General features: G+C 69.3%; 4 protein-coding genes across 6 annotated transcripts; 3 read left to right on the top strand and 1 right to left on the bottom strand.

Moving 5' to 3' along the window:
* Positions 1 to 875: 875 nt before the first annotated feature.
* On the top strand, positions 876 to 11,056 carry ERBB2 (erb-b2 receptor tyrosine kinase 2). The gene is made up of 27 exons (XM_069786386.1): positions 876 to 1,061; positions 3,895 to 4,046; positions 4,132 to 4,318; positions 4,631 to 4,768; positions 4,882 to 4,950; positions 5,523 to 5,635; positions 5,735 to 5,876; positions 5,970 to 6,086; positions 6,276 to 6,402; positions 6,481 to 6,554; positions 6,640 to 6,730; positions 6,813 to 7,012; positions 7,099 to 7,231; positions 7,339 to 7,429; positions 7,513 to 7,673; positions 7,772 to 7,819; positions 7,947 to 8,085; positions 8,194 to 8,316; positions 8,399 to 8,497; positions 8,584 to 8,769; positions 8,861 to 9,016; positions 9,133 to 9,208; positions 9,304 to 9,450; positions 9,542 to 9,639; positions 9,715 to 9,885; positions 10,120 to 10,393; positions 10,496 to 11,056. Exons 1-27 carry the CDS (start codon positions 989 to 991, stop codon positions 10,837 to 10,839), a joined length of 3,729 nt encoding a protein of 1,242 aa, XP_069642487.1. The 5' UTR covers positions 876 to 988; the 3' UTR covers positions 10,840 to 11,056.
* Positions 11,057 to 11,703: 647 nt separating this feature from the next.
* MIEN1 (migration and invasion enhancer 1) lies at positions 11,704 to 14,438 on the bottom strand. Its single transcript, XM_069786389.1, has 4 exons — positions 14,288 to 14,438; positions 13,634 to 13,731; positions 13,062 to 13,138; positions 11,704 to 12,623 (listed from the first exon to the last, which is right to left on the bottom strand). The coding sequence occupies exons 1-4, from the start codon at positions 14,386 to 14,388 to the stop codon at positions 12,540 to 12,542; spliced, it is 360 nt and encodes a 119-aa protein (XP_069642490.1). The 5' UTR covers positions 14,389 to 14,438; the 3' UTR covers positions 11,704 to 12,539.
* A 937-nt stretch (positions 14,439 to 15,375) lies between these two features.
* Positions 15,376 to 22,351, top strand: GRB7 (growth factor receptor bound protein 7). Of its 3 annotated transcripts, none has more exons than XM_069786143.1 (15): positions 15,376 to 15,560; positions 18,712 to 18,865; positions 19,016 to 19,160; positions 19,261 to 19,417; positions 19,502 to 19,623; positions 19,761 to 19,835; positions 20,061 to 20,198; positions 20,271 to 20,381; positions 20,514 to 20,612; positions 20,899 to 20,979; positions 21,050 to 21,166; positions 21,254 to 21,314; positions 21,429 to 21,516; positions 21,902 to 21,995; positions 22,093 to 22,351. In XM_069786143.1, the coding sequence occupies exons 2-15, from the start codon at positions 18,720 to 18,722 to the stop codon at positions 22,237 to 22,239; spliced, it is 1,581 nt and encodes a 526-aa protein (XP_069642244.1). In that variant the 5' UTR covers positions 15,376 to 15,560; positions 18,712 to 18,719; the 3' UTR covers positions 22,240 to 22,351. The 3 variants fall into 3 exon arrangements, with proteins under 3 accessions (XP_069642244.1, XP_069642241.1, XP_069642243.1); XM_069786140.1 differs by having other exon boundaries at positions 19,758 to 19,835; XM_069786142.1 differs by lacking the exon at positions 15,376 to 15,560 and having other exon boundaries at positions 18,608 to 18,865; positions 19,758 to 19,835.
* Positions 22,352 to 23,041: 690 nt separating this feature from the next.
* LOC138685790 (retinol dehydrogenase 8-like) lies at positions 23,042 to 25,405 on the top strand. Its single transcript, XM_069786139.1, has 6 exons — positions 23,042 to 23,182; positions 23,260 to 23,421; positions 23,787 to 23,966; positions 24,044 to 24,137; positions 24,232 to 24,415; positions 24,972 to 25,405. Exons 1-6 carry the CDS (start codon positions 23,086 to 23,088, stop codon positions 25,209 to 25,211), a joined length of 957 nt encoding a protein of 318 aa, XP_069642240.1. The 5' UTR covers positions 23,042 to 23,085; the 3' UTR covers positions 25,212 to 25,405.
* The last annotated feature ends 635 nt before the right edge of the window (positions 25,406 to 26,040 follow it).

Genomic DNA, 26,040 nt, shown 5'->3' with positions numbered 1-26,040 from the left:
GCTCCCGGGGGACCCCATGTCCCCGTGCACCCAGGGCAGCGGAGAAGGGTGCACCGGTGGCTTGTGCCCAGGGTGGGGGACAAACGCCAGCTCCAGGCCACCTCACTGGGGACCTGTTGAATGTGGCCAGGTTGCCCCCGTACCCCGCGTCTGTCCCCATACCCCGCATCTGTCCCCAAATCCCAGGACTGTTGCCATACCCCGTGTCTGTCTCCGTACCCCGGTTCTGTCCCCATACCCCGTGTCTGTCCCCGTACCCCGCGTCTGTCCCCAAACTCCGTGTCTGTCCCCGTACCCCGTGTCTGTCCCCATACCCTGCGTCTGTCCCCGTACCCCGGTTCTGTCCCCGTACCCTGTGTCTGTCCCCAAACCCCAGGACCGTCCCCATACCCTTTGTCTGTCCCCGTACCCCGCGTCTGTCCCCGTACCCCGTGTCTGTCCCCGTACCCTGCGTCTGTCCCCATACCCCGGGTCTGTCCCCGTACTCCGTGTCTGTCCCCGTACCCCCGGTCTGTCCCCGTACCCCGGGACTGTCTCTCGGTGCCAGGCCTGTGTGTCCCCCCCACCGCCCGGGCCTGTCCCCTCCAAACCCAGGAGCAGCATCACCGTCCCTGTCCCCCTTCCCCTGCACCGGTGACCGGGCTCGTTGTCTGTCGCCCCCCCCCCCCAATCCAGGCGACCCCACGGCGAAGCCTCCGCACCCCCCGCTCCGCACCGGGACCGCAGCAGAACCCCGGGACGGGGGAGCACCGGGGGGGGGGGGGGGGGGGGGGGGGGCCTCCGGGAGCGCGCGCGGGCGGCGGGAGCGCGCGGGGGGGGGTGTTGCGGCGGGCGGCGCGCCCTCGCCCGGGGCCGGGGCCGGGTCCGGGAGCGCGGCGCGGCCCCGCGAGGCGGAGCCCGGGAGCGGCGGGAGGCGGCGGCTCCGCACCGCAAACTTTCCCGGAGCGGCCGGGGGGGGGGCCATGGGCCGCGGCCCGCGTTGAGCACCATGATCCCCGCCGGAGGCTGCCTCGGCGCCGGGCTGCTGCTCGCCGTCCTCTGCCCCGCCGCCGCCGCCGAAGGTGGGTCCCACCGGGACAGCGCGGGGGGAGCGGGGGGGGGGGGCACACACACTCACGACCCCGGGGAACGGGAGGACACCGGGAATCGGGCGGACAGCCGGCCGCGGGAGCGTCCCCTCGGCGGCGGGACTTTGTGCAAAGTTTTGCACCGGAGCGACCGGCACCGGGGGGGGGGGGGACGGGACACCGAGGGGGAAACCGGGGTGGGGGGGTGCGGATCGGGAGGTAGCTGCGGGGTGCGCGGGGGCTGCTCGGTTGAAAGTGACGGCACCGTCCCGTGTCCCTCCCCGGTCGTCCCCCCCCCCGCCCCCGGTTCTCCCCGCCGCGGGCAGCGCGTCCCCGGCGGCCCCACGCCGCCATCGCCCGCAGGGGCTGGGGGGCCGGACTGGGCTGGACTGGGAGGCGCTGGGCCGGACGGGGCTGCCCTGCCCGCTGTGCCCCAGCCCCCCCCCCCCCCCTCCGAACGGGACGAGCCTCGGGTCCGCTGTCCCGGGAGGAGTTTGGGGGACACCCCCCCACACACACACCCCCCGGCTGCGGGTGCTCCCAAGGGCTCCGGTAACGTCTGGGGAAACGGGAACGGGGGGACCCCAACTTCTCGGGGTTCCTTTCCGCGGAACCACGGGAAAGTTTTGGGGGGCAGGGCAGGGAGCCGTGGGGTGCTGGGGCAGGCGCGGTGCCCGACGGAGCGGGTAGGTGGGTGGGTGGGTGGGTGAGTGGGTGCGTCCCCGTCGCTCCCATCCACATTCTCGACGTGCCGCACCCTGCCCAGCCCGGGAGAGCGGCCGGGGAGGGAGCGGGAGCAGCCTGGACAGGAGCCCTGCCTGTCCCGAGGCCTCGGCCGGGCACAAGGGAACGGGGCTGGCAGGGGACGAGGGACAGCAGGGGACGGGGCTGGTGACCCCAAAGTTGGCATCAGCAGCCCCAAAAATGACCGGTGGGATTTGACCCCGCTGGCTGCTCCGGGCCTGCCCGCTGCCTCCATGCCAGCCCAGTTTTGGGGGGGTAGGTCTGGCACTGGGGGAGTTTTGGGAAGCAAATGCCTGGTGGGGCTGAGCCGGTGCAGGGTTGTGGGGCAGGGATGTGGGGACTCGCCGGGGGGAGTCTCCGCTCCAGGCACCCCTCGGCTCGCCCCACTCAGAGGGTCTGTGCCGGGGAGAGCTCCCAGCTCCAGACTGGGGACACGCTGGTGTGCCCCCTCAGCCCCAACCCTGTCCCTGGAGTCCGATCCGTGTGCTGGCTGGGAGGCGTTCACCGGCAGCCCCAGCTCAAGGAGCACCGGACCTGGGGCAGCCCCAGGGGCACGTGGCCGACGGGCTTTGCCGGACACCTCGGCGGCTGCCTGCGGGCAGACGGGGCGATCTGTGGTGGTGCTACCCACCAGAGTGAGCCAGGCAGGATGGATCATTGACTGCCCTTCCCGGTGCCCGGCCAGGGACCCGGAGGAGCAGACAGGGCCGAAGCCCACGGGACGGAGCCGGGATCCCACCAGGATCTGGCCCTGCCACCGCTCGCCCGTCCCACCTGCCCTTCGCCCTGGGAAAGCTCTCGGCATCTTCTGCCCGCGCCGCGGGGCAGGTGGAAGGCAGACCTTGAGCTTTGGCCGCCTGCCGCAACAGCGCGGTTTCCTCCCGGGGGGACGGGGAGGACCCTCCGCTGCACAGCCGAGGCCACCACGGTGGGGTGCGAGCTGAACCCCAAATTCGGAGAGCTTCTTCCTCCCTGGCTTTGCTTGTGGGGGGGGTTCTCCCTGGCTCAGCGGCCCTGGAACAGGCAGAGGAGGTGGCTGCCAGCCTGGTCCCCCGGCCATGAGGCTGTGCAGGCAGCTGCCGGCACCGGGGGCTGTCACTCAGCCGCGGCACGGCCGGCAGCCCCCTCCAGCCGGGGACCGGGACGCCAAACCCCTGCCCTGGGCAGAGGGCAGGGCACGGCTGCCTGACCCCCGTGTGCCTCGGTGTCCCCCTGCCCGGTGCCCGGGGAGGGGACGGTGGCGGCTCATGGCCGGTGACACCGGAGCCGTGCCGGGGTCAGTGTCGGAGCCGGATTGGGATCTTGTGTGTCGGGGGGGGTCACCCCGGCGTGGTGGCGGGGTGCCGGGGGCTGCGGGCGCGCCGGGGCTGGGCCGTGCCCGCCAGCCCTGCGTCACCGCTGCTCCCCAAACACGCCCGACCTGAAAAGGCGGTTCCTGCTGGGAGCGGGCGGCCGGGGGCCCCGTGCCACCCGCGGCCGTGACTCACCAGCCCGGCCCAGGGCGGGCTCCTGCACCCCCCCACCTCCCCTTACCCTGCATCCCCCCACCCGACCCGATGCCCCGGGGATGGTCTCCCGGCCAGCAGCAGCCCCCGCCGTGGGATGGGGCCGGCCAGGCTCCGGCAGCAGCCGTCGCCGCTGCTCAACAATCGGGTCTTGTCTTGGCGTGGCCCCCCCTCGCCGGCGTGGGCAGAGCATTCCTGCCCGCGGCCCCCCGCTCCGGCCCCCCGGCACGGCCGGTTCTTATGGGTCCCAGCCTGGCACCCCCCCCAGCAGCACCCGACGCCCACCGCGGGCACGGGGCGACGTCGTCCCTCGGCCGTCCCTCGTGCCGGGGCCTGGTGCCAAAGCGGGAGCGGCTTCGCCGCGTGCCGGGGTGGGAGCCGGGGGAGCGGCGATCCAGGAAGCCCATCGGAAGCTGTTGGAAGCAGCCCCGGAGATAAACGGCCGCCGCCGGATCCCGCAGCGTTTCCTGCGGAGGCCGGTGCCGCCGCCGCCGCCGCCGCCGGCTCGGTTTCCCCGCGGGGGCGAGGATGGGCCAGGCGAAGGGGAACCCGCTGAGCTCCCGCTCCCGTCCCTGCAGTCTGCACGGGCACCGACATGAAGCTGCTGCGTCCCTCCAGCCCCGAAAGCCACTACGAGACCCTGCGGCACCTCTACCAGGGCTGCCAGGTGGTGCAGGGCAACCTGGAGCTCACCTACCTGCCCCCCGGCGCCGACACCACCTTCCTCAAGGTGCGCAGGGTGGGGAACACCCCGGGGTGGTGGCGAGGGTCCGACCGGCCCCTCACCCCCCCCCTCCGTCCCTCCCCATCCCCAGGATATCAAGGAGGTGCAGGGCTACGTGCTGATCGCGGAGAACCAAGTGAGCTGGCTGGAGCTGCAGAGCCTGCGCATCATCCGGGGGACGCAGCTCTTCCAGGAGCGTTACGCCCTGGCCGTGGTGGGCAACGCCGGCCCCGCCGGCACGCCGGGGCTGCGCCAGCTCGGCATGCGGCATCTCACAGGTCGGGGATCCCTTCCCCGGGGTGCTCGGGGCTGCGGGTTGCTGCTGCTGGGGCTGGGAGCCGACGGGTCTTGCCTGGGGTGGGCGCACGGGGCTGCTGGTCCTGCCTGGGGCTGCCAGTCCCCGGTATAGCCCCTGCCCTGCCTGGGGCTGGGTGGTCCCCATGGGGTGGCAGGTCCCCCATCCAGGGTTGGGTGTCCCCATGGGGCTCCAGGTCCTTGCCCAGGGCTGGGAGTCCCCATGGCGCTGCAGGACCCCCCCCTCCATCCCCATGCTGATATGCCCCCCACCCCCCAATGCTGTCCCTGCACAGAGATCCTGAAGGGGGGGGTGCGCATCGAGAGGAACCCCCAGCTCTGCTTCCAGGAGACCATCCTGTGGTCTGACATCTTCCACCGGCACAACGAGCTCCGCGGAGAGACCCGGGTGGAGAGCACCCGCAACCGCAGCTGTGAGCACTGGCACCCCAGCGGGGCAGAGGGGTTTTTACCCAGGGAGGGGGTCTGGGGGTTGCCATTACACCACGGCATTTGCCCGCTCACGGCTGCCCCCCCCCCGGCACAGGTCCCGACTGCCAGGCGTTGTGTGCTGAGGGGCGCTGCTGGGGCGAGGGGCCACAGGACTGCCAGACGCGTGAGTATGGGGCCCGCAGACAGCTCTGCCCCCCCCCCCCAGGAACCCCCAAAGCCCCTGCTCTGTGGGGTCCTTCAAAATCCCTGGGACACCCCCCCTCCCTTTGCATGTCCCTGCCCCATTGACCCCTACTTGCCACCTAAATCCTGGCCCCAGAGACTCCCTGGACCTTCCACCTGCCCCCCCCCAACTCCCCATGGGCCCCCCAGAATCCCTGCTCTGGAGACCCCCACCCGTCCCCCCAAATCCCCGTCCCATTGACCCCTACTTGGCACCCAAATGCCTGCCCCAGAGACCCCCAAAATCTCCGCCCCGGGGCCCTCCGCTTACACCCCCAAATCCCTGCCCTGGGGATCCCCACTTTCCCCTCCCGATCCCTGCCCCACTGTCCCCGCCTGGCACCCGAATCCCCACCACAGGGACCCCCCCGCCCCAGCTCCCTGCCCTGGGAACCCACCTACCCCCCCCAGCTCCTCATCTTGGGGACCCCCACATCCCCTGGAGGGGGGGGGGAGCCGCCGTCGGGGTCCCCGTTCCCCACCGTGTCCCTCTTCCCCCCCCCCCCCCGCCAGTAACCAACAGCATCTGCCACGGCTGCCCCCGCTGCAAGGGCACGAAGCCGACGGACTGCTGCCACGAGCAGTGTGCCGCCGGCTGCACCGGCCCCAAGCACTCCGACTGCCTGGTGCGTACCGGGGATGGGGGGCACCAGGGACGGGGGGGTCCCCGGGACGGGGGTACGGGATGCCGGAGTCTCACACCAGCTGTTGTCCCCCTCCTCAAGGCGTGCTTGAACTTCAACCGGAGCGGGATCTGCGAGCTGCACTGTCCCCCCCTCGTCATCTACAACTCCGACACCTTCGAGTCGGTGCCCAACCGCGACGGGCGATACACCTTCGGTGCCAGCTGCGTCAGCCAGTGTCCCTGTGAGTGCCATGCCGGCTCTGGCTGGTGGGGGGGGGGGTGTCCAGTGCCGAACTGCCGTGGCCTTGACCTCCCCCTCTGCCCCCCTCCCCCAGATAACTACCTCGCAACGGAGGTGGGGTCCTGCACCCTCGTGTGCCCCCAGAACAGCCAGGAGGTCACAGTCAACAACGTCCAGAAATGCGAGAAGTGCAGCAAACCCTGCCCGGAGGGTGAGCAGCCCCCCTGGCACCTAAAGGGGGGGGTGGTTCTGGGGACCCAAGGGGGTGTGGGGGGTGCTGGCTATGCCCTGAGGGGGGGTGTCCCTCCATGGCTGGCAGGGCAGGAGCAGTGAGTGTTTTGGGGGGAGTGGGGGTCCCGGCGGAGCACCCCAGCCCTGCTGTCCCCCCTGCCCCCCGCAGTGTGCTACGGGCTGGGAGTGGATTTCCTCAAGGGTGTCCGCGCCGTGAATGCCTCCAACATCCAGCACTTCGCTGGCTGCACCAAGATCTTCGGCAGCCTGGCCTTCCTGCCCGAGACCTTCGCTGGGTAAGTTCCTTGTCACCCCCCCAAGCCTGTGGGCAGCTGCTGGGACACCCCCCCCAACCTCCCTCCCATCCCTGGCAGGGACCCCAGCACCAACACGCCGCCCCTGGACCCCAAACTGCTGCGGATCTTCGAGAGCCTGGAAGAGCTGACGGGTGAGCGTGGAGGGAGCCAGGGGCTGGGGGCTTTGGATGCAGGGAGGGGGGGACACACGGGGTGGTGACGCTCGGCTCCCCACAGGCTTCCTCTACATCGCCGCCTGGCCACCCGATTTGCAGGACCTGGGCGTCTTCCAAAACCTGCGGGTCATCCGGGGCCGCGTGCTGCACAAGTGAGCGGGGACGCAGGGTGGGGGGACACGGGGGGGGGGGTGGCGGTGGTCTGCACGCGTTCACCCGGCGGTGTCTCGGCAGCGGCGCCTACTCGCTGACGCTGCGGGACCTGGCGGTGCGGGCGCTGGGGCTCCGTGCCCTGCAGGAGATCAGCAGCGGGATGGTGCTCGTCCACCACAACCCCCAGCTCTGCTTCCTCCAGAAGGTGCCGTGGGGCAGCATCTTCCGTAACCCCCGCCAGCGCCTCTTCCAGACCCACAACAAGCCCCCTGAACAGTGCGGTAAGCAGCACCCATGGGGGACGGGGTTGGGGCGGGGGGAGCTGGCGGACACCCCCCCCGCCGTCGCTCACGGTGCTCCCCTGCAGAGAGCGAGGGGCTGGTCTGCTTCCACCTCTGTGCCCACGGGCACTGCTGGGGCCCCGGTCCAACCCAGTGCGTCACCTGTGAGCGGTTCCTGCGCGGCCAGGAGTGCGTCGCCTCCTGCAACCTCCTGGACGGGTGAGCGGCGAGCACCGGGGATGGCGGGCAGAGCCCCCCCACCCCCCCGCTGCAGGGGGTCCGGGACCCCATCACTGCACCCACCCCATGGTCCCTTCGCCCTGCAGAGCCGTCCGGGAGCACGCCAACGGGACGCGGTGCCTGCCCTGTCACCCCGAGTGCCAACCCCAGAACGGCACCGAGACCTGCTTCGGATCGGTGAGGATGGGGAGGGATGTGGGGGGGTGGCCCTGGACCCCTGTGTCCCTTACAACCCCCCCCCCCCCCACCTCTCCCCACAGGAGGCAGACCAGTGCGTGGCTTGCGCCCACTACAAGGACGCGCAGCAGTGCGTGCGGCGCTGCCCCAGCGGGGTGAAGGCGGACGCCTCCTTCGTGCCCGTCTGGAAGTACCCGGACGAAGACGGCGTCTGCCAGCTCTGCCCCACCAACTGCACCCACTCGTGAGTCTTGGGGGGGTTGGTGGGGTCCGGCCGGGCATGGGCAGGGGGTCGCGGCGTGCCGCTGACGGGGGGGCTGCTGCTGCACACTCTGTCCCCAGGTGCACAATCCGGGATGAGGACGGCTGTCCCGTGGACCAGAAGCCAAGGTACGAGCGCGGGTGCCCGGTGCCACCCTGATTCCCACCCCTCTGAGCGCTGGGAGGGGGGGGTCCTCCAGCCGGGACCCCTACCCTGTCACCATCTCCCCCACCCCGGTCACGTCCTATCTCGCAGCCAGGTGACGTCCATCATCGCCGGCGTGGTGGGGGCTCTGCTGGTTGTCGTCCTCCTGCTCATCACCGTCGTCTGCGTCAAGCGCCGGCGGCAGCAGGAGCGGAAGCACACCATGCGGCGCCTGCTGCAGGAGACCGAGGTGGGGACGCTGGGACTTGCGGCTCTTCCAGAGGGGGATGGATCCCTGGTGCCGGGGGGGTGCCAGGAGCCCAGCCCCGGCCCCCCCTCACCCGTCTGTGCCCCGCAGCTGGTGGAGCCGTTGACGCCCAGCGGGGCCCTCCCCAACCAGGCTCAGATGCGGATCTTGAAAGAGACGGAGCTCAAAAAAGTGAAAGTCTTAGGCTCCGGCGCTTTCGGCACTGTCTACAAGGTGAGGGGTGGGGGGTGCCGCCGCCAGCGGGGTGGGACCTTCCCCTCTCCGCACCCCTTCACCCATGTTCCCCCTCCCTCAGGGCATCTGGATCCCCGACGGGGAGAGTGTGAAGATCCCAGTGGCCATCAAGGTCTTGCGAGAGAACACGTCGCCCAAAGCCAACAAGGAAATCCTGGACGTGAGTGTGCCAGCGGTGCTGGTGGGTGAGCGGTGCCGGCGGTAGCCCCCATCCAGCCTGACCGCCCCCCCCCAACCCTGCTGCAGGAGGCTTACGTGATGGCAGGGGTGGGCAGCCCCTACGTGTCCCGGCTGCTGGGCATCTGCCTGACCTCCACGGTACAGCTGGTGACACAGCTGATGCCCTACGGCTGCCTTCTGGACTATGTGCGGGAGAACAAGGACCGCATCGGCTCCCAGGACCTGCTCAACTGGTGTGTGCAGATCGCCAAGGTAGGACGGGGGGGGGTCTAGGGGGACCTGGGTGGGGGGGTGTCACGGTGGGAGGGGGGGACGGAGCCAGCCTGACACATGCCACCCCCAGGGGATGAGTTACTTGGAGGAGGTGCGGCTGGTGCACCGGGACCTGGCTGCTCGCAATGTCCTCGTCAAGAGCCCCAACCACGTCAAGATCACCGACTTTGGGCTGGCCCGGCTGCTCGACATCGATGAGACCGAGTACCACGCTGACGGCGGCAAGGTGGGGCTTGCGGATGCAGGGACAGAGTGATGGGACCATGATGCTCCCCCTCAGGGACAAGCAGACCCCCCCGCCCCGGCCAAATCCTGCTCACTTCTCTGTCCTTCCTGTCCCAGGTCCCCATCAAGTGGATGGCGCTGGAGTCCATCCTCCGCCGGCGCTTCACGCACCAGAGTGATGTCTGGAGCTACGGTATGTCGGGGTGGCCCCGTCCCTGGGCTGGGGACTGTGGGGGGTGCGCAGTGGGGCCCGGGGCATCACTCACCCCTGTCCCCGTCCCCCCCCAGGTGTCACCGTGTGGGAGCTGATGACCTTCGGGGCGAAACCCTATGACGGCATCCCTGCCCGGGAGATCCCCGACCTGCTGGAGAAGGGCGAGAGGCTGCCGCAGCCGCCCATCTGCACCATTGACGTCTACATGATCATGGTGAAATGTACGGGGAGGGGGACAAGGACACGGCACGGGGACAGGGTGCCACGGTAGCACCTCATTCCCGGCCCTTACGGTGCCCGGCTCTGCCCCAGGCTGGATGATCGACTCCGAGTGTCGGCCCAAGTTTCGGGAGCTGGTCACCGAGTTCTCCCGCATGGCCCGGGACCCCCAGCGCTTTGTGGTCATCCAGGTACGCAGGTCCCCGGGGGTCCTGTCACCCTGCCGGCACCTCGGTGCAAGCACTGACCGCTGCCCTCACCCCTAGAACGACATGGTCGGGCTGCCCGGCTCCATCGACAGCACCTTCTACCGGGCCCTGCTTGAGGAGGAGGACATGGATGACCTGGTTGATGCTGAGGAGTACCTGGTCCCTCACCAGGGCTTCTTCAGCGCCGAGACCTCCACCACCTACCGCAGCCGCATCTCCTCCACACGGGTAGGTGGGATGCGGAAAGGGGGGGGTCAAGCAGGAGCCCCCCTTTCCTGGCAGAGGTGGGGGGTGACCCGGTGCTGGGGCAGCCCAGGGCAAGGCTGCAGCCGTGTCAGTGCTGGAGAGATGTGGGGTGCAAAGCCCCCCATGCACTGTCTTGAGACCCCGTCTGCGGGCACCAGGACAGCGTCCTCAGCGTGGGCTGTGAGTGCCCGACTCTGTGCCTTCTCCTGCACCCAGAGCACGGCGGAGACCCCGGCCGACGTGGAGGAGGGCGAGGGCTTGGCCACCTTCCCCTTCCCCCCCCAGGGCCTGGCAGAGGGTCCGGAGAGCCCCGTGCCGGAGGTGCCAGAGGGGGACGGCGGCGTCAAGGCGGCCCTGCAGAGCCCGTCGGTGCGGGAGCCCAGCACCCTGCCACGGTACAGCGAGGATCCCACCGGGCTGACGGCCGAGGAGAGCGAGGGCCTGGACCCCGAGGGCTTCACTGCCCCGGCCCCCCGCACCGTCATGCCAGGTAGGAGGGGACGGGGGGACCCTGCGGGAGGTGGGGGCTGCCTGCCCACCCCATCACCCAGCCCAGCCGCGGTGTTCCCTAACTCATCCCTCGACCCTGCAGAGTACGTGAATCAGGCCGGGGAGCGGCGGTCCCCACCCCGGCACCCCCGTGCACCCCCATCCCCGCCAGACAAGCCCAAAGGGCACCAGGGTAAGAACGGGCTCATCAAGGAAGCCAAGCACCCTTTCCCGGGACCCTTCGGCCATGCTGTGGAGAACCCCGAGTACCTGGCACCCCCTGGCCCGCCTGTCCCCAGCCCCTTCAGCCAGGCCTTCGACAACCCCTACTACTGGAACCAGGACCCCCCCAAGACCGGTGGTCCTGAGGGCGGCCCCAGCACGACGTCCACAGCCGAGAATCCCGAGTACCTCGGCCTGGCCAGACCTGACGACACGGCCGCGTAGGGCCGAGCTGTGGAGAGACCCCCCCCGCCGCACACACCGACTCTGCCGAGGCAGGTTGGGGAGGGACAGCATGCGGTGAGCCGCGGACGCGGGGCCAGCGGCTGTCCCCTCTGCCCCTAACGCCGTGGGGTGACACCAGCCACGGAGGGCTGGGAGAGCTCAGGACGCTGTAGGACAGCGCGGCAGCAAGTGTGGGGACAGAGAGAGGTCACCCTGGGCACCCCCCCAGAGCTGGGCATCGGCGTGGGTGACCTGCAAGCTGCGCTGAGCCAGATGGTGCTCAGATTGTGACTGGGAGCAGCCCAGGGAGCTTGGCCCCAGCACGGCCCGGAGAAGGACAGCCCGCCACCATCACCCCAAAGGCTCCTCCATCACCAACTGCCTCTCCAGGGCTGTCCCGGTCCGGCTCATCCCATGAATGTCACCGCCACCACTGCCCTCCTCCCCCGGCACCCCAGTTGCGCCGGGACACACGGACTTGCACTGAGAGCAGGCGGACACTGGGCTCGTGTCCTGGCTCCTCCTGGATTCTTTTGAAGCCGACTGTATCGCACCGAGATGTATATTTGATAATTGTACATTGGTTTTTTTTTTTTTTTTCTACTCCTCTTGTCTGTGTGATTTCCCCTTCTCCAGTGCTGGCACAGCTCCCGGGGACCATTGTGTCCCTTCCCTCCTGGCCTCAGCTGCCACCACCCGAGGAGGCAGCGAAGGGCAGGACCTGCTTACCTGGAGGGTAAAAGTCCTGATCCTGCCTGGCTGCCGACCAAGGGCAGGGCAGGCAGGAGACGGGACCTGATCCAACCCCACTTTTGCGCCTCAGTGCCCATGTCCCACCCCTGTAGTCAAGGGACACAAGAGGGGCCACGTTCTCCTCTGTTCTTTATTCAGCACTGGGCTGTTGGGTTTATACACAGTATAGAATAAATAGGGGACCCCTCCGCCAACTCAGCCACCCCGTGGCGAAGGGCAGAGTCATTACAAGTGGAAAGCCAGAGCCAACAGCCTGAGAACGGGGAGGTGGGGGAAGCTCACAGCCGTTAAATAAACCTCTTGGCCGTGGGGACGGAGCCAAGCCGGGGTTCCCATGCCCAGCCGGGGCAGCCGGTCCCCGCTGCCCTTGCACTGGTTTAAACAGTGACAGGAGAGACTTTAATCATTAACAAATCACGCTAAAGTTTACAGCGAGTGGTTTTTTTCTCTGCATTAACCTGCTGGAAGGTCTGGAGCTGCAAAGTTCCCTTCAATGTGCAACCTGGCTCCCCCAAGGGCTGGGCAGAGCGTTCATGGGGGGCCCCCAAATCCCCAGAGGCTGAGGGAGAGGAGAACCCCCCTGCACTGCTGGGCATGGGGGGAGGCAAATGCAGAGGAAGGGGGAAGGCAAAGGCAGGCAGGGGAGCCACGCCAGGCCGCAGCTACACCCCACAGCAGGTCAGGCACACGACCCAAAGAGATGGGCCAGAACTGCCCCCCCCAGCACAGCCGGCTCAGTGACACCAGTACCACAGCTCTGCCCATCCCAGCTCTCGCCCCCAGTGCTGCAGTGGTGGCATTCCCTAGGAGGCTCCTTACGCTCTCGCATTCCTTCGACATCCCCGGTCTCCCCCGCCATCCCCAGTCATACAGGAAGCTAACGAAGGCAGTAAGGAGCAAAGCGGGGGGACGCCGAGGGCACTGGGAGATCCCAGCTGGGTGCAGGGCTACAGGATGACGCAGGGGGGGCGGCTGTTGGTGATCTTCTCCAGCGGTTCCCCATTCCTCGCTCTGCGAATCGCTTCGATCAGCTGAGGAGACAGAGGGGAGGGGGGTCACGCTCTGGGCCACCCTTGCCACAAGGTCTGGTGGCGGAAGGCGCACACTGGGGGGGACACGCGGTGGTCAGGAGCACTTGGACACAACACATGGAGGTCAGGCAGTGCCACGGGCCCAAATCACGGCCATGCCAAAGAAGAAGCTCCAGGAACCTTCCCCCCCCTCTACCCACACGAGCAGTGGCTCAGGCTCGCACCGTACCACAGCGGGATGTGAAGTGGGTCCCGGCAGGAAGGGGAACAACGCCCGATGGGATTGTGAGGCTTCACCGGAGCTCGGGCAGAGCTGGCGGTTGATGAAATGGAGATGTTGAGAGAAAAAGCGGTCACAGGGGAGCTTGCTGCAAAAACAAACCTCCCCACGGCCACCAGCCTGGCTGACGCAAGGACCCTGCGGTGCCAGGTACTTACGTCCTTCTCATAGGGAAAACCTCCGTTCTCCAGCTTGGAAAAGACCAGCTGCCCGTTGATCTCTATCTCGAAGGCACCTTAAAAGCACACAGGACCAAGCTGTAAGCCATGCTCCTGCCCCGTGCAGTGCCATCAACCCCCATGCCCATCCTGCAGCTGATCCTGCCACACCAAACCCTGGCACAAGCATCCAGGAGGCAGAAACAACACGGTGGTACCCCCAGACCCACCGGACCGTACCCCTGGTGACAGGACCGGGCTGGCAGAGCACGCAGTGCACCCCTGGAGAGCTCAGGGGGCTCCTGCCCTGCTCCTGGCAGACCCCCAGGCTCCAGAGTCTCTGCACCCAACAAGACCCCGGTGAGGGGTAGCCCCTGTGATATGCAGCACTCAGACAACTGGGGCACAACGCCCCCAGCCTCACCACAAAGTTTAAACCAGCTCAGCCCCTCTGCCCTCCCCAAAGACAGGGCTGACACCCAGCACTGCAGCGGGGGCAGGCCGGGGTCACCCCAACTGCAGCATACCCCAGGAGTGACCCCTGCATGGCGCCAGCTGCCACAGGCCCTTACCTGTGCCCCCCAGCCTGGACTCGATCTCGATGTCGGGGTACTCCTCCTTCACGGCGCTCGCCAGCTCCTGGTACGTGGGCTCAAAGCCGCAGGGCTCGCTGGGTGTGGGGAGAAGCAGGTGAGAGCTGAGTCCGCAGTGTGGGGAGCCCCCGACAGCATCCTTCGCCCAGACACTCCCTGTCCAACCCTACCCCAAACTAAAGGACCCCCCTCAGCATCTTCCTCCCCCGCTACCGCCTGCACCCCTACATCCTCCACAACAGCCCCCTGCACCTCCAAAACCCCTCCTACCTCGCTGCACTCCCTCCCTCCTCCCCACAAGCCCCCCAGCTCCTACACTACCCAGCTCCCTACACCCCTCAGCCCCCCCATATCCCATTTCCCTACGGCCCACCGACTCCTGTCCACTCCAATTCCCCCCCCCGCCCCGCAGAGCCCCCCCATCAGCCCCCCCTCACCCTCCAGGCCCACACATGCCCCGTCCCCCAGTTCCTGCCCTCAGCACCCCAGTATCCCCGTCTCTCCCACCCCACCGTCCCCTCCGGGTCCCTCACACCCCCGAAGGCCCCTCGTCGTCGTCCCCCCGGTTCTTCGCCCCCGGCGCCGCCGCCACGACCCCGAGGGAAGGAGCCCGGGCCCGGCGTTGACGCTCACCAATACTCCACCACGATGCGGACCCGCCGCTCGGCCTCAGCCTCAGCCCCAGCCGCCGCCACCGCCACCGCCGCCGCCTCCTCCTCGGCCCCGCCGCTCATTGCCCCCGGTCCCGCCGCTCGCCCGCCGCTTCCGGGTACTACCACGTGATGCAGCGTTTCCGGCCGCTCACCCTCGTCTGCTCCCGGCGGGTCGCATTGCGCCACCTGCTGGCGGGAGGAACGCGCAGCGGAGGGGCCGCCCGCCGGGTCCCCGCGGAGCCGCACCGACCCCCGCGGGAGCTCCGTAGTCCCGCGGGGATCCCCGCAGACCCAGGGGACCCCCACCTCCCCTCATGGCACCCCCGCTGACCCCCAGCAACATCCCCGTGGGGGTCCTATAGGGCCTCGGCGCCCCCCCCCACGGACCCCAGGGGATCACCCACGGACACATAGGGCCCCCGCGGGGAGCCCCTGAACCCCCCGTGGGGACACCTCTGGGGACTCTGTGGGGCACAAGCACCCCATGAGGACACCCACATCCCACCGACAGACCCCACCCTCTGTTCCCGCGAGACCCCCACAGCTCCCCTAAGGGACCCCCACACATCCCACTGGTCCCATCCCATAGCCCACCCCCCCAGTGGGGTCCCCAGATCCCTCCATACCCCAGGGGACCCTGCCACCTGCATGAGACCCCCCCATGAGACATCCCCCTGGGGTCCCCACCTGCCCCAGTCCCTGGGCTGACGCTGTGGGACCCCCCACCCCACAGAGCCCCGTGGGGCCCTTCCAGCCCCCCCCGGGTGGGGTCCCAGGGGAGCACCGACCCAAACCCCCCAGCCTGGGGCTGGGGACCCCCGGGGGGGGCCAGGCTGGGCCATGCCGGACTTACACCCCCAGGACAGCCACAGTCCCAGTGGGGCTGCAGGATGCCTGGACCCCCCCCACCCGGCTCTGCCCCCCCCACCCCCGCCTGGCTCTGGGGTCACCCCAGTGCATTGTGGGAAACTCCCCATCACCACTGCAGGGTCCTGGGATGCAGCTTTGGGGTGGGGGGGCTTGGACCCCCCCCCATGCTGGCATGGGGCCAGGCTGGATGCCCCATCCCAAGGCTGGGGGTTTGGGGGGGTGGGCACCCTTGGGTGGCGGGGGGGGGGGGCAGGTGCCGGGCAGCCGGCCTGGGGCAGCATGATGTCAGGCGGGGGCGGGAGCTGGCGCAGGTAGATAAAGCCGGGGAGAACAGGAATCCCCGGTCCGGCGGGAGGGTGGCGGGACACGGCGGGCGCCTGCAGGTAGGAACGGGGCCGGGGTGGGGGTCCCCCGCACCGTGGGGCCGCTGGCCATCCCGGGATGTAGGCCCCCATCCCGCCGGCATGACCCCGGCCCCCGCTGCGCCTCCACCTCTTCCCTCCCACCTTCCTCCCAGCTCTTCCTCCTCCTCTGCCGCCCTGGCACGGCCTCGCCGTTGCCATCGCCCCGCAGCCTCCGCAACCCCGGTCCTGCAGCCCCCGTCGCCCGGGGAGCCTTGTCCCACTGTCTCGGTACCCACCGGCACCCCTGCCCACAGCTGTTGGCCCTAGGACCCCATCCCATAGCCCTGGTAGCCCTGGGAACCTGCCCTGTAGCCCTGGTGGCCCTCGGACCCCATCCCATAGCCCTTGTAGCCCTGGGAACCTGCCCTGTAGCCCTGGTGGCCCTCGGACCCCATCCCATAGCCCTGGTGGCCCTGGGACCCCTGCCCCACAGCTCTGGTGGCCCTGGGACCCCGTCTAATAGCCCTGGTAGCCCTGGGAACCTGCCCTGTAGCCCTGGTGGCCCTCGGACCCCATCCCATAGCCCTGGTGGCCCTGGGACCCCTGCCCCACAGCTCTGGTGGCCCTGGGACCCCGTCTAATAGCCCTGGTAGCCCTGGGAACCTGCCCTGTAGCCCTGGTGGCCCTGGGACCCCATCCCATAGCCCTGGTAGCCCTGGGAACCTGCCCTGTAGCCCTGGGAACCTGCCCTGTAGCCCTGGTGGCCCTCGGACCCCATCCCATAGCCCTTGTAGCCCTGGGAACCTGCCCTGTAGCCCTGGTGGCCCTGGCACCCCTGGCACCCCATCCCATAGCCCTGGTGGCCCTGGGACCCCTGCCCCACAGCTCTGGTGGCCCTGGGACCCCGTCTAATAGCCCTGGTAGCCCTGGGAACCTGCCCTGTAGCCCTAGTGGCCCTGGCACCCCATCCCATAGCCCTGGTGGCCCCTGTCCCCCTGCCCTATAGCCCTGGTAGCCCTGGGACCCCATCTAATAGCTCTGGTGGCTCTGGTCCCCCTGCCCTATAGCCCTGGTTGCCCTGGGACCCCATCCCATAGCCTCAACAACCTCCAGTCCCCCTCCCCACAGTCCTGCTGGCCCTGGGACCCCATCCCTTAGTGTTGGTGGCCCTGGGACCCTGTTCCCTAAACCTGGTGGCCCTATACCTGTACTCCATAAACATGGTGGCCCTGGGACCCAGCCCTATGATTCTGACACCCTCCAGTCCCCCCCCACCCCATAACCCTGGTGGCCCTGGTCCCCTTGCCCCATAGCCCCAAGGCCCCGGTCCTCCTGTTTGTCCCAGACCCCAGGGACACCCTGTGTCCCCCCACCATCATCACCGCCCCATCAGAGCCCCGTCACGGCCACCAGGACAGGGCCGGCATCGGGGTGACCTGAGGCCACGGTGATGGGCTGGCAGGTTGGCGTTGGGGCTGTGCCACCATCCCAGGGCCCCGTGGGGTCCCTATCTGTCACATCTCCCGTCAGCCCCTCCGGTGTCTCCTGCATGGCTTGGGATGTCCCTGCACCGTGTCCCACTGTGGCCAGCATCACCCCACGTGACCCCTGGCTGTCCCCCGTGTCCCCAGGCTCATCCTGGGGGGCCTGGCCAGGCAGGGAGACCCCGACCCGGCCCCTCCAGCACAGCCAGGGCAGGGGAGCGGGGATGGAGCGGAGGGTCCATACCGGTGGGACGGCCAGGGCAGGGACGGGGACGTGGCAGGGACAAGGATGGAATGATGGGATGGGGATGGTGGTAGCAGCCGCGTGATGGCATCGGTCCTGCCCGGCCATGGACTTGGACCCCGAGCTGGCCGGGAGGCGGGGGACAGGGATGGAGACAGGGACGGGCAGCGGGTGAATGATTAACCCGGCCCCATGCGGCATTCCGGGAACGGCGGGGCCTGGTGCGTGCACACCTGTGGCCACCGAGTGCTGCCGGCGCGGCTGTGGGCGCCGCGCGTGTGTTACGTGTGCCGCGTGCCGGACGGCCCCACGCCGCCGTGGCCGGGCTGTGCCTGCCCCTGCCTGGCCCAGGCGACCGGTGGCGGGGCCGGCCGTGCCGAGCCGTGCCGAGCCGTGCCGTGCCGTGGCAGGGCTGGCCCACGGCTGTGCACATCCCGCAGCCCTGTTCCGAATCGTTTTGGGGCCGAAACCGGAGCGCTGGCCGGCGTCCACGCGTCCCCCGAGCGCTGCAGCACCGCGTGGGCGCCGGCACCGGGCACCGACGGCTGGGCGGAGGCGAGGGGTGACGCCGCAGTGTGGGGGGCCGTGCCGGCAGGCGGGCTCGGGGCAGTTCCCACGGCGGGCGAGGGTGCCGGCTCCCTCGCCCCCGGCCTGCCGGCGCGGCCGCCCCGGCCCAGATGCCAGCGCGGTGAGGTGGAGCTGGGAGCGGCCGCCAGAACTGGTTTGGCCGGACCCGAGGAGGTGTCTGGGCTGGGCCGCCGCCACGCTCCGCTTCCTGCTCCCGCCGGCGCCATGCTCACCTGCCGCGGCTCAGCCCGGCAAAGTTCAGCCCGGCTCAGCCCGGCTCACTTTGGCCCAGTTTGGCTCAGCCCGACTCAGCTCCACCGGCCCCAGTCTGGCTCAGCCGGTACCTCCCAGCGCCACCAGGCTCTCAGTGGTGACGTGGGGGCACCAGAGAGGGTCCCTTGTGGGACGTGGAGGCGCTGGGGGGGGGGGGGGGGGGGGGGGATTCTCAGTTGTCTCGTAGGGGGTTGTGCTCGTGGCCAGGCTCACGCTCCTGTCCTCCGGCTTCGGCATTGCGATGGGACCGGATGGACGGGGACGCCCCAACCCTTGGCAGCCGTGTGGGGCTTGGCCGGACCCCCGTGGGGTGCGGGGGGCTGGGGGCAGGCGGGGCGGTGCTGAGTCACGCCGCCGCGCGCTGACTCACCGCTTGTCTGGGCGCCGGCAAAAACACCACCCGGGAGGGTGCCAAGGGTGGGCAGCCCCTGGCAGCGCCGCGGCACCGGCTGCCCGCGCCGGTGCGGCGGCGGCGGCTGGCGGCGTGCTGCCCACGTAGAGTCTGGCACAGCGTCCGGTGGGGGCTGCCCGCACGTGACTTCGGACCCCCAGCCCTGCTGTCCCGGGGACGAGGAACCGGAGTCTCATGCGGTGCGGGACCCGCTCTCTCCCCCCTCCCCAGATAATGCCATGGACGGGGGGGCTCAGCAGAGCAGCCTCCGGGAGCCCCCTGGGCCGGGCAACGCGGAGCAGGAGGGGGTCCCCGGCGAGTGGGACGGGGGCGAGGGGCCCCCCGAGGTCAAGCGCTCCCAGCCCCTCTTCATCCACGGCAGCAGGTGGGTGGTGGGGGGGCCGGACGTCGAGGCTCTCCCATGGAGGTCGGGGGGGGTTTCCAGCGGATCGAGGGGCGACACAGGCGTGGGGATGGGGGCACGGGACCTGGTGCTGGGGGGGTCCGAGGGAGCTCAGCCCCTCTCTGCCCGCAGCCGGCAGCCGCCGGAGGAGGAGCCGCGCGCCTCGTCGCTGCCCAGCATCCCCAACCCCTTCCCCGAGCTCTGCAGCCCCTCCAACTCGCCCATCCTCAGCAGCCCGGCCCTGGGGCAGGGCCCCCCCCGCGAAGGCATCTCCCATGTGAGTCAGGGGGCTGGGGATGGGGAGGTGCTCAGACCCTGGGGACGCGGGATCCCTTCCCGCCGGGTGCCCTGACGCCCGCCCCGGCACGTGCCGGCAGGTGGTGAAGGTGTTTGGCGAGGACGGCGCGTGCCGCTCGCTGGAGGCGTCGGCGGGGACCACGGCGCGGCAGCTGTGCGAGACGCTGGTGCGGAGGACGCGGGCGCTGCAGGACCACAGCTGGGCCCTGGTCGAGCAACACCAGCACCTGGCCCTGGGTGAGGCGCCGGCACGGCGCGGCGCGGCATGGCACTGGGGCCACCCCCCGCCGGCTGCCCCGCTGAGCCCCGTCCCCCCCGCAGAGCGGTGCCTGGAGGACCACGAGTCGGTGGTGGAGGTGCAGAGCTCCTGGCCCCCGGGCGCCGACAGCCGCTTCGTCTTCCGCAAGAACTTCGCCAAGTACGAACTCTTCAAGAGCAACGCGGTACGTGGCCGCCAGAGCAAAGCCCGCGGGGACACGGGTGTCCCACGGGAACCTGGGTGCTCCACAGGGACCCCTACGCCCCACGGAGACCCTGAGCACCCCGTGGGTCTCCCCTGACTCCCCTGTCCCCCCAGCAGTCCCTCTTCCCTGAGGTGATGGTGTCCAGCTGCCTGGAGGCAAATAAGAGCATGGCACACTCCGAGCTCATCCAGGTATGGGGCCACCGTGCCAGGCTGTGCCATAGGGATCCCGCTGTGCCGTGGGGACCCTGCTGTGCCATGGGGACCCCATCGTGCCATGGGGACCCTTTCTGTGCTGTGGGGACCCCGCTGTGCCGCGGGGATCCTGCTGTGCTATGGGGACCCCATCGTGCCATGGGGACCCTTTCTGTGCCGTGGGGACCCCGCCGTGCCCCTCAGCCCCCATCTCCCCCCCAGAACTTTCTCAACTCCGGGAGCTGCCCGGAGGTCCAGGGCTTCCTGCAGCTGCGGGAAGCTGGGCGCAAGGTCTGGAAGCGTTTCTACTTCTCCCTGCGCCGTTCGGGGCTCTACTACTCCACCAAGGGCACCTCCAAGGTGAGGGCGCAGGCGGGAGCACGGCCCGGGGGGGTGCGGTGGGGCCGGCCCTGACTCCCCCCCCCACCCCAGGACCCCCGGCACCTCCAGTACTTCGCTGACCTCACCGAGTCCAACATCTACTACGTGACGCAGGGCAAGAAGCACTACGGGACGCCCACCGAGTTCGGCTTCTGCATCAAGGTGGGGATGTCCCTGCTTGGCTGGGGGCCGGGGATCCCGGTCCTTCCCTGTGCCTTCCCCTGCCAAGGGATCTCTGCCCCCCCCAAAAACCATCCGGGGCTGCCCCATGATGGCTCCGGTCTCTCCCCACAGCCTTACAAGGTGCGGAGTGGCGTGAAGGGCCTGAAGCTGCTCTGCAGCGAGGATGAGCAGAGCAGGAGCTGCTGGATGGCAGCTTTCCGCCTCTTCAAGGTGAGTCCTGGCCCTGCCGGGGTGTTACCAGCCCTGTGCCAGGGCGATGCTGGAGGGATGCTGGGAGGATGCTGGGGGGATGCTGGGGGGATGTCCCCATCCCTGTGCTAGAGAAGATGCAGGATGGGCGTCCCCATCCCCATGCGGGGTAGATGTAGATGTCCTCATCCCCACACTGGGTGGATGCAGAGGTCCCCGTCCCCACACCAAGTGGGTGCTCCCTCACCCCACTGCGGGATGGAGGCCCCGTGGGACCCTCCCCATCTCACGGGGCTGTTCCCCCCAGTATGGCATGCAGCTCTACCGCAACTACCAGCAAGCGCAGGCACGGCTGAACCAGCCCCCCTGGATCGGCCCCACACCCCTGGTGAGTGCCACCCCCCCTTGCAGCCCCCATCCCATGGGGAACCCCCCGGTCACCCCCTGCTCCCCCGTAGCGAAGCGTCTCGGACAACGCACTGGTGGCCATGGACTTCTCGGGGTGCACGGGCCGGGTGATTGAGAACCCCAGTGAGGTGCTGACGGTGGCCCTGGAGGAGGCACAGGCCTGGAGGGTGAGTTGGGGTGCAGGGGTGCAGAGGGGGGTGTGTCCCCCCCCCCCGAGCCCACCCTAACACCCGCTCCTTGCTTTGCATGGCCAGAAGAAGACAACGCACCGGTATAGCCTGCCAGCAGCCTGCCAGAGCTCCCCGCTCAGCACCGGTGAGCAGCGCCCAGCCGCAGGGTCCCATCCAGCAGAGCCAGGTTGTGCTGAGGGAGGGGGGTCCTTGCCCCAGGTGGGGGTTCCCCCCAAGCCTGACACCCATCTCCCCGCAGCCATCCACCGCACCCAGCCCTGGTTCCATGGGCGCATCTCCCGGGAGGACACCCAGCAGCTCATCGGCCGTCAGGGCTTGGTGGACGGGTATGGGACCCCGGGGGGGTTCGGATTCCCTGGGACTCATGGGAGGGGACGGGACATGGGACCCCTGGGGGGTACGTGACCCCAGGGGCTATAGGACCCTGAGGCTCATGGGGTGATGCAGGACACTTGAGGGGATGGGGGGAAACTTGCTGGGGGGGTCATGGGATCCTGGGGGGGGTTGGGACCCCCAAGGGTTTGCAGGGGATCTGCAGCCCCCAGGGGTTTGAGGAGGGAGGGACAGGGCCCTGGGGCTCCCAGAGGGATACAGGGGTCCTAGGGGGTACAGGACCCCAGGGCTTTTGTGGGGGGTACCTGGGACCCCAGGGGTGACACAGCGGGGGCAGAGGGGGCCAGCAGTGACACCGCCCCCCTCCGGGACTCGCAGCGTCTTCCTGGTGCGGGAGAGCCAGCGCAACCCCAAGGGCTTCGTCCTGTCCCTGTGCCACCTGCAAAGAGTCAAACACTATCTCATCCTGCCGGTGAGTGCCGGCGGCGGGGGGCCAGGAGGGGCCGGGGGCTGCCAGGGTGTGCCGGGGCTTTGGGGTGCTGACCCGTGTCCCCGTCCCCCCCCGGCAGAGCGAGGAGGAGGGACGGCTCTACTTCACCATGGACGATGGGCAGACCCGCTTCGCCGACCTCATTCAGCTCGTGGAGTTTCACCAGATCAACCGCGGCATTCTGCCCTGCAAGCTGCGGCACTACTGCACCTGCGTGGCCCTCTGAGCCCAGCACCGCCAGCACCGCGCGGCATGGCCGGCACGGCACAGCTCGGTACAGCCCGGCTCCACCAGCACACCACGGCTTAGCGTAGCCTGGCGCCGCCGATATGGCGCAGCCCGGCACCACTGGCATGGTTTGGCACAGCCCGGCATGGGGTGGCAGGATTGGGGCCAGCTCGGCACAGCACGTGCAGGGACGAGGACGGCTCCTCCACCACCAGACGCCCGCCCTGCAACCCGGGTGCCGGCTCTGCCCGCGGGGTCCTGGGGTGCCAGCACCGCCGGGCACCCCCACACTCAAGCACTTTCTCCCCCCCACCCGACAGCACCAGCCCCAAGCACCCCCAAGTGTCCCCGTGGGGGCCTGGCACTCCTTGTCCCCAGGCCAGGTGGGCTTGGGGGTCCCCAGCCCCAGGAGTGGGGTCCCTGGGGGGGGTGGGGGGGATGAGGGGGGGACCCATCACCACGTCCCCCACGTCCCTGCAAGGCCAGTTGAACTGTGACGTGTTTTATACCAGTGAGAATAAAGGTTATTTTTTCAGAGCTCCCGCCTCGCCCCCTCTAAAGGAAAAGATGGGGTCCCCACAGCCCCCCACTGCCAGCGGGCGCATGTCTGGCAGTGTCCCCATGTCCTGCCATGTCCCCACGGTGCCCTGGGTCCCGCACAAAGGCCCCTCTGTGCTCCTCGGGCACCACGTGCGGCTCAGCCACGCGGCCGACCGGCAAATCCCGGGGCGGGGGGGATTAGTGAGGGAGGATTAAGGGCCTGGATTTGGGGGGGGGGGGCCCAGGGCTGGGCCAGCTGCTATTAAAGGCGGGGGGCCGGGGGGAGCGGGGCCACGGCCACGCCATGGCTCCCAAGACGGTGCTGATCACCGGCTGCTCCTCCGGCATCGGGCTGGCGCTGGCTGTCCGGCTGGCGCGGGACAAGCAACGCCGCTTCCGAGGTGAGCGGGATGGGGGGGACCCCCCCCCCAATTCCCAGGGGAGATCCCATGCGGGGCTGAGCCGCCTCTGCCCCCAGTCATCGCCACCATGAGGAACGTGGGCAGGAGCGGGGCGCTGGCGGCGGCGGCGGGTTCGGCGCTGGGCCGGACGCTGGAGATCAAGCAGCTGGATGTCTGCGACGAGGGCTCCATCCGCGCCTGCCTCGACGGCATCCCCGGGCGCCACATCGATGTCCTGGGTGAGCCCTGGGACCCCGCTGCTCCCACCGCGTCCCCGCGGTGCCCTGCGGTGGGGAGCCTGGCGCCAAGGACCCTCCGTGCTGGGGACACCCCTGTGCACCGGGGACTGTCCACACCAAGCACGTCCCACGCTGGGGACCCTTTGTGCGCCCGGTGCTGGAGACCCTCTGTGCCAAGGACACCTTGTGCACCAGGGACCCTCCGTGCCGGGGACATCCTGCACCAGGGACCCTCTGTGCCGGGGACCCCCCGTATACCGGGGACCCTCCTCACCCAGGGTATCCCGTGCTGGGGACCCTCTGTGCACAGGGCGCGGGAGCCCCCCCAGCACAGGGGACGCCCCTCTGATGCCCCGTGCCCACAGTCAGCAACGCCGGGGTGGGCATGGTGGGACCCCTGGAGTGCCAGAGCCTGGCGGCCATGCAGAGCCTCATGGACACCAACTTCTTCGGCCTCGTCCGCCTGGTCAAGGAGGTGCTGCCCGACATGAAGCGACGCCGCGAGGGCCACATCGTGGTCATCAGCAGCATCATGGGCCTGCAGGGTAGGGGGGGGGATACGGGGTGCCCTGGTGGGACCAGCCCCCCCAGCCCTGACTGGGACCCCCCCACACCCACCCAGGCATCGTCTTCAACGACATCTACGCTGCCTCCAAATTCGCGGTGGAGGGTTTCTGCGAGAGCCTGGTGGTGCAGGCGCTGCGCTTCAACGTGGCGTGAGTGCCGGGGGCTGGCGGCCGGTGCAGCCCCCCCTCCGGGGTGGAGGGGTTTGGGGGGTGCCGGGGTCCCCAGCACCCTGTGCCCGGGCAGGATCAGCCTGGTGGAGCCAGGGCCAGTGACGACAGAGTTCGAGGCAAAGCTGTACGAGGAAGCTGAACGCACCGACTACTCACGGACTGACCCCGAGACGGCCGACATCTTCACCAACCTCTACCTGAGGAACTCCAAGGACGTCTTCGCCAGCCTGGGCCAGACCCCCGAGGACATCGCAGAGGTGACAGGCAGATGGGTGGCCCTGCCAGGCTGGGGGCTGCCCTCTTCCCACCCACCTGGCTGGGCCTGGCAGCCCCAGGCTAGGCTGGGCTGTCTAGAGAAGCCTCAATTAGCCCTAACGAGGTGCAGCGACCCTCAGCTGGCCATGGGGCAGGGAGCCCACCCTGGCAACTGCTTCCCCCTGAGCTCCATCCTGACGGGGCTGAGCCCAGCTGGGAATGGGGATGGATTGGGATGGGGCTGGGGATGGGATGGGAATGGGGATGGGATGGAGATAGGATGGGAAAGTGTTGGGGACGGGGATAGGATGGGAATGGGGATGAGATGGAGATAGGATGGGAATGGGGATGGGGATGGGGTTAGGATGGGATGGGATGGGATGGGAATGGGGTTGGGGATGGGGTTGGGGTGGGATGGGAATGGGGTTGGGGATTGATATGGAGATGGGGATGGGATGCAGATAGGATGGAAAGGGGATGGGGAATGGAGATGGGAATGGGGATGGGGATGAGGAGGGGATGGGGACAGGAAGGGGACAGTAACGTCCCCACATGCAGCACACGCTGCGGGTGATCGAGGCGGCCCGGCCGCCCTTCCGGCACCAAACCAACGTGGCGTACACGCCGATGGCCGCGCTGAAGCACGCCGACCCCAGCGGTGCCCTCATGACCGACGCTTTCTACAAGCTGGTGTTCAAGTACGACGCAGTGCTGCGGCTCAGCCTCCGTGCCATCCGCCTGCTCCGCTGGAAGGCCCAGAAGGTGAAGGAGGGCGCCCGGCTGCTGGGCTTCAAATAGCCCCCACGGCCCCCGGCACCTCCGGGCACCGTGCCGGCGCAGCCGCCCGGGCGCCCGGCTCACCTCGGGGGGTGGCTCGGAGGTGGGGGGGACGAGCAGGGCCGGGACCCACGCGAGGTTTCGCTTCCTGCTCCCGGCCCAAAATAGCGCTCGCCGCCGCTGTATTAAAATCGGGAGTGGTATTTTTAACCAGCGCCGGGTGAAAAAGCAGAGCGGCTTCCTCCAAGAGTGCAGCGGCCGTGACGGGGCTGGGAAGGGCTGGCAGCTGCCCTCTGCCTGCCTCCCGCTCCCTGGGGGCACCCGTGGGCATGCAGCACCCCAAGGTCCTGGCCCCCCCCACCCCAGCCACCAGCAATGGCTGCATCGTCCTTCCCGCCAGCCACTGCTGCAGGGTTGGCAATGCCCCGTGGCCGGGGGCTCCCGCACGATGGACCGTGTCACCCCCCTCTTCGGCACCGAGCCCCACGGCACTGGGGCAACAAGGGAGGGGGGGGGCTGCAGGGCACCGTGCTGGCAGCTCGGCTGCAGCGCTGGGTGCAGAGGGTGCAGGAGGTGGTGCAGGGACAGGAGCAGGGTGCAAAGGGTGGGTGGCGTGTTCAGAGAGTGCATTGGGGGGGTTGTGCATGGCGGGGGGGGGGTTGCACGGTGGGTGCAAAGGGGCTGCAGGGACTGGTGCAGGGTGGGTGTGGGTTGCATGGTGAAGGCTGGGTGCAGGGGTGCTGGGTGCAGCGTGCATGGTGGGTGCAGCATGGGTGCAGGCCAGGCACCAGAAGCAGGCATGTCGGGGGGGGGGGAACGACCCCAGAACCCTGGGCTGCACTGAGGGCTC

This window comes from Haliaeetus albicilla, chromosome 7 (assembly GCF_947461875.1).
Source record: "Haliaeetus albicilla chromosome 7, bHalAlb1.1, whole genome shotgun sequence".
NCBI classification, from domain to species: domain Eukaryota; kingdom Metazoa; phylum Chordata; class Aves; order Accipitriformes; family Accipitridae; genus Haliaeetus; species Haliaeetus albicilla.
This window is presented reverse-complemented; position numbering and strand designations above follow the sequence as displayed.

Excerpts from the sequence above, each read along its gene's own strand:
- ERBB2 (XM_069786386.1), top strand. The coding sequence starts at position 989 with ATGATCCCCGCCGGAGGCTGCCTCGGCGCCGGGCTGCTGCTCGCCGTC. Across the intron at positions 4,319-4,630 it reads CGGCATGCGGCATCTCACAG|AGATCCTGAAGGGGGGGGTG; the intron begins GTCGGGGATCCC and ends GTCCCTGCACAG. Across the intron at positions 9,017-9,132 it reads ACCACGCTGACGGCGGCAAG|GTCCCCATCAAGTGGATGGC; the intron begins GTGGGGCTTGCG and ends TTCCTGTCCCAG.
- MIEN1 (XM_069786389.1), bottom strand. The coding sequence starts at position 14,388 with ATGAGCGGCGGGGCCGAGGAGGAGGCGGCGGCGGTGGCGGTGGCGGCG. Across the intron at positions 13,139-13,633 it reads GTCCAGGCTGGGGGGCACAG|GTGCCTTCGAGATAGAGATC; the intron begins GTAAGGGCCTGT and ends TGTGCTTTTAAG. Across the intron at positions 12,624-13,061 it reads GTTTTCCCTATGAGAAGGAC|CTGATCGAAGCGATTCGCAG; the intron begins GTAAGTACCTGG and ends CTGTCTCCTCAG.
- GRB7 (XM_069786140.1), top strand. The coding sequence starts at position 18,720 with ATGGACGGGGGGGCTCAGCAGAGCAGCCTCCGGGAGCCCCCTGGGCCG. Across the intron at positions 18,866-19,015 it reads CTCTTCATCCACGGCAGCAG|CCGGCAGCCGCCGGAGGAGG; the intron begins GTGGGTGGTGGG and ends CTCTGCCCGCAG. Across the intron at positions 20,613-20,898 it reads CAGCTTTCCGCCTCTTCAAG|TATGGCATGCAGCTCTACCG; the intron begins GTGAGTCCTGGC and ends TGTTCCCCCCAG.
- LOC138685790 (XM_069786139.1), top strand. The coding sequence starts at position 23,086 with ATGGCTCCCAAGACGGTGCTGATCACCGGCTGCTCCTCCGGCATCGGG. Across the intron at positions 23,183-23,259 it reads CAAGCAACGCCGCTTCCGAG|TCATCGCCACCATGAGGAAC; the intron begins GTGAGCGGGATG and ends CTCTGCCCCCAG. Across the intron at positions 23,422-23,786 it reads GCGCCACATCGATGTCCTGG|TCAGCAACGCCGGGGTGGGC; the intron begins GTGAGCCCTGGG and ends CCGTGCCCACAG.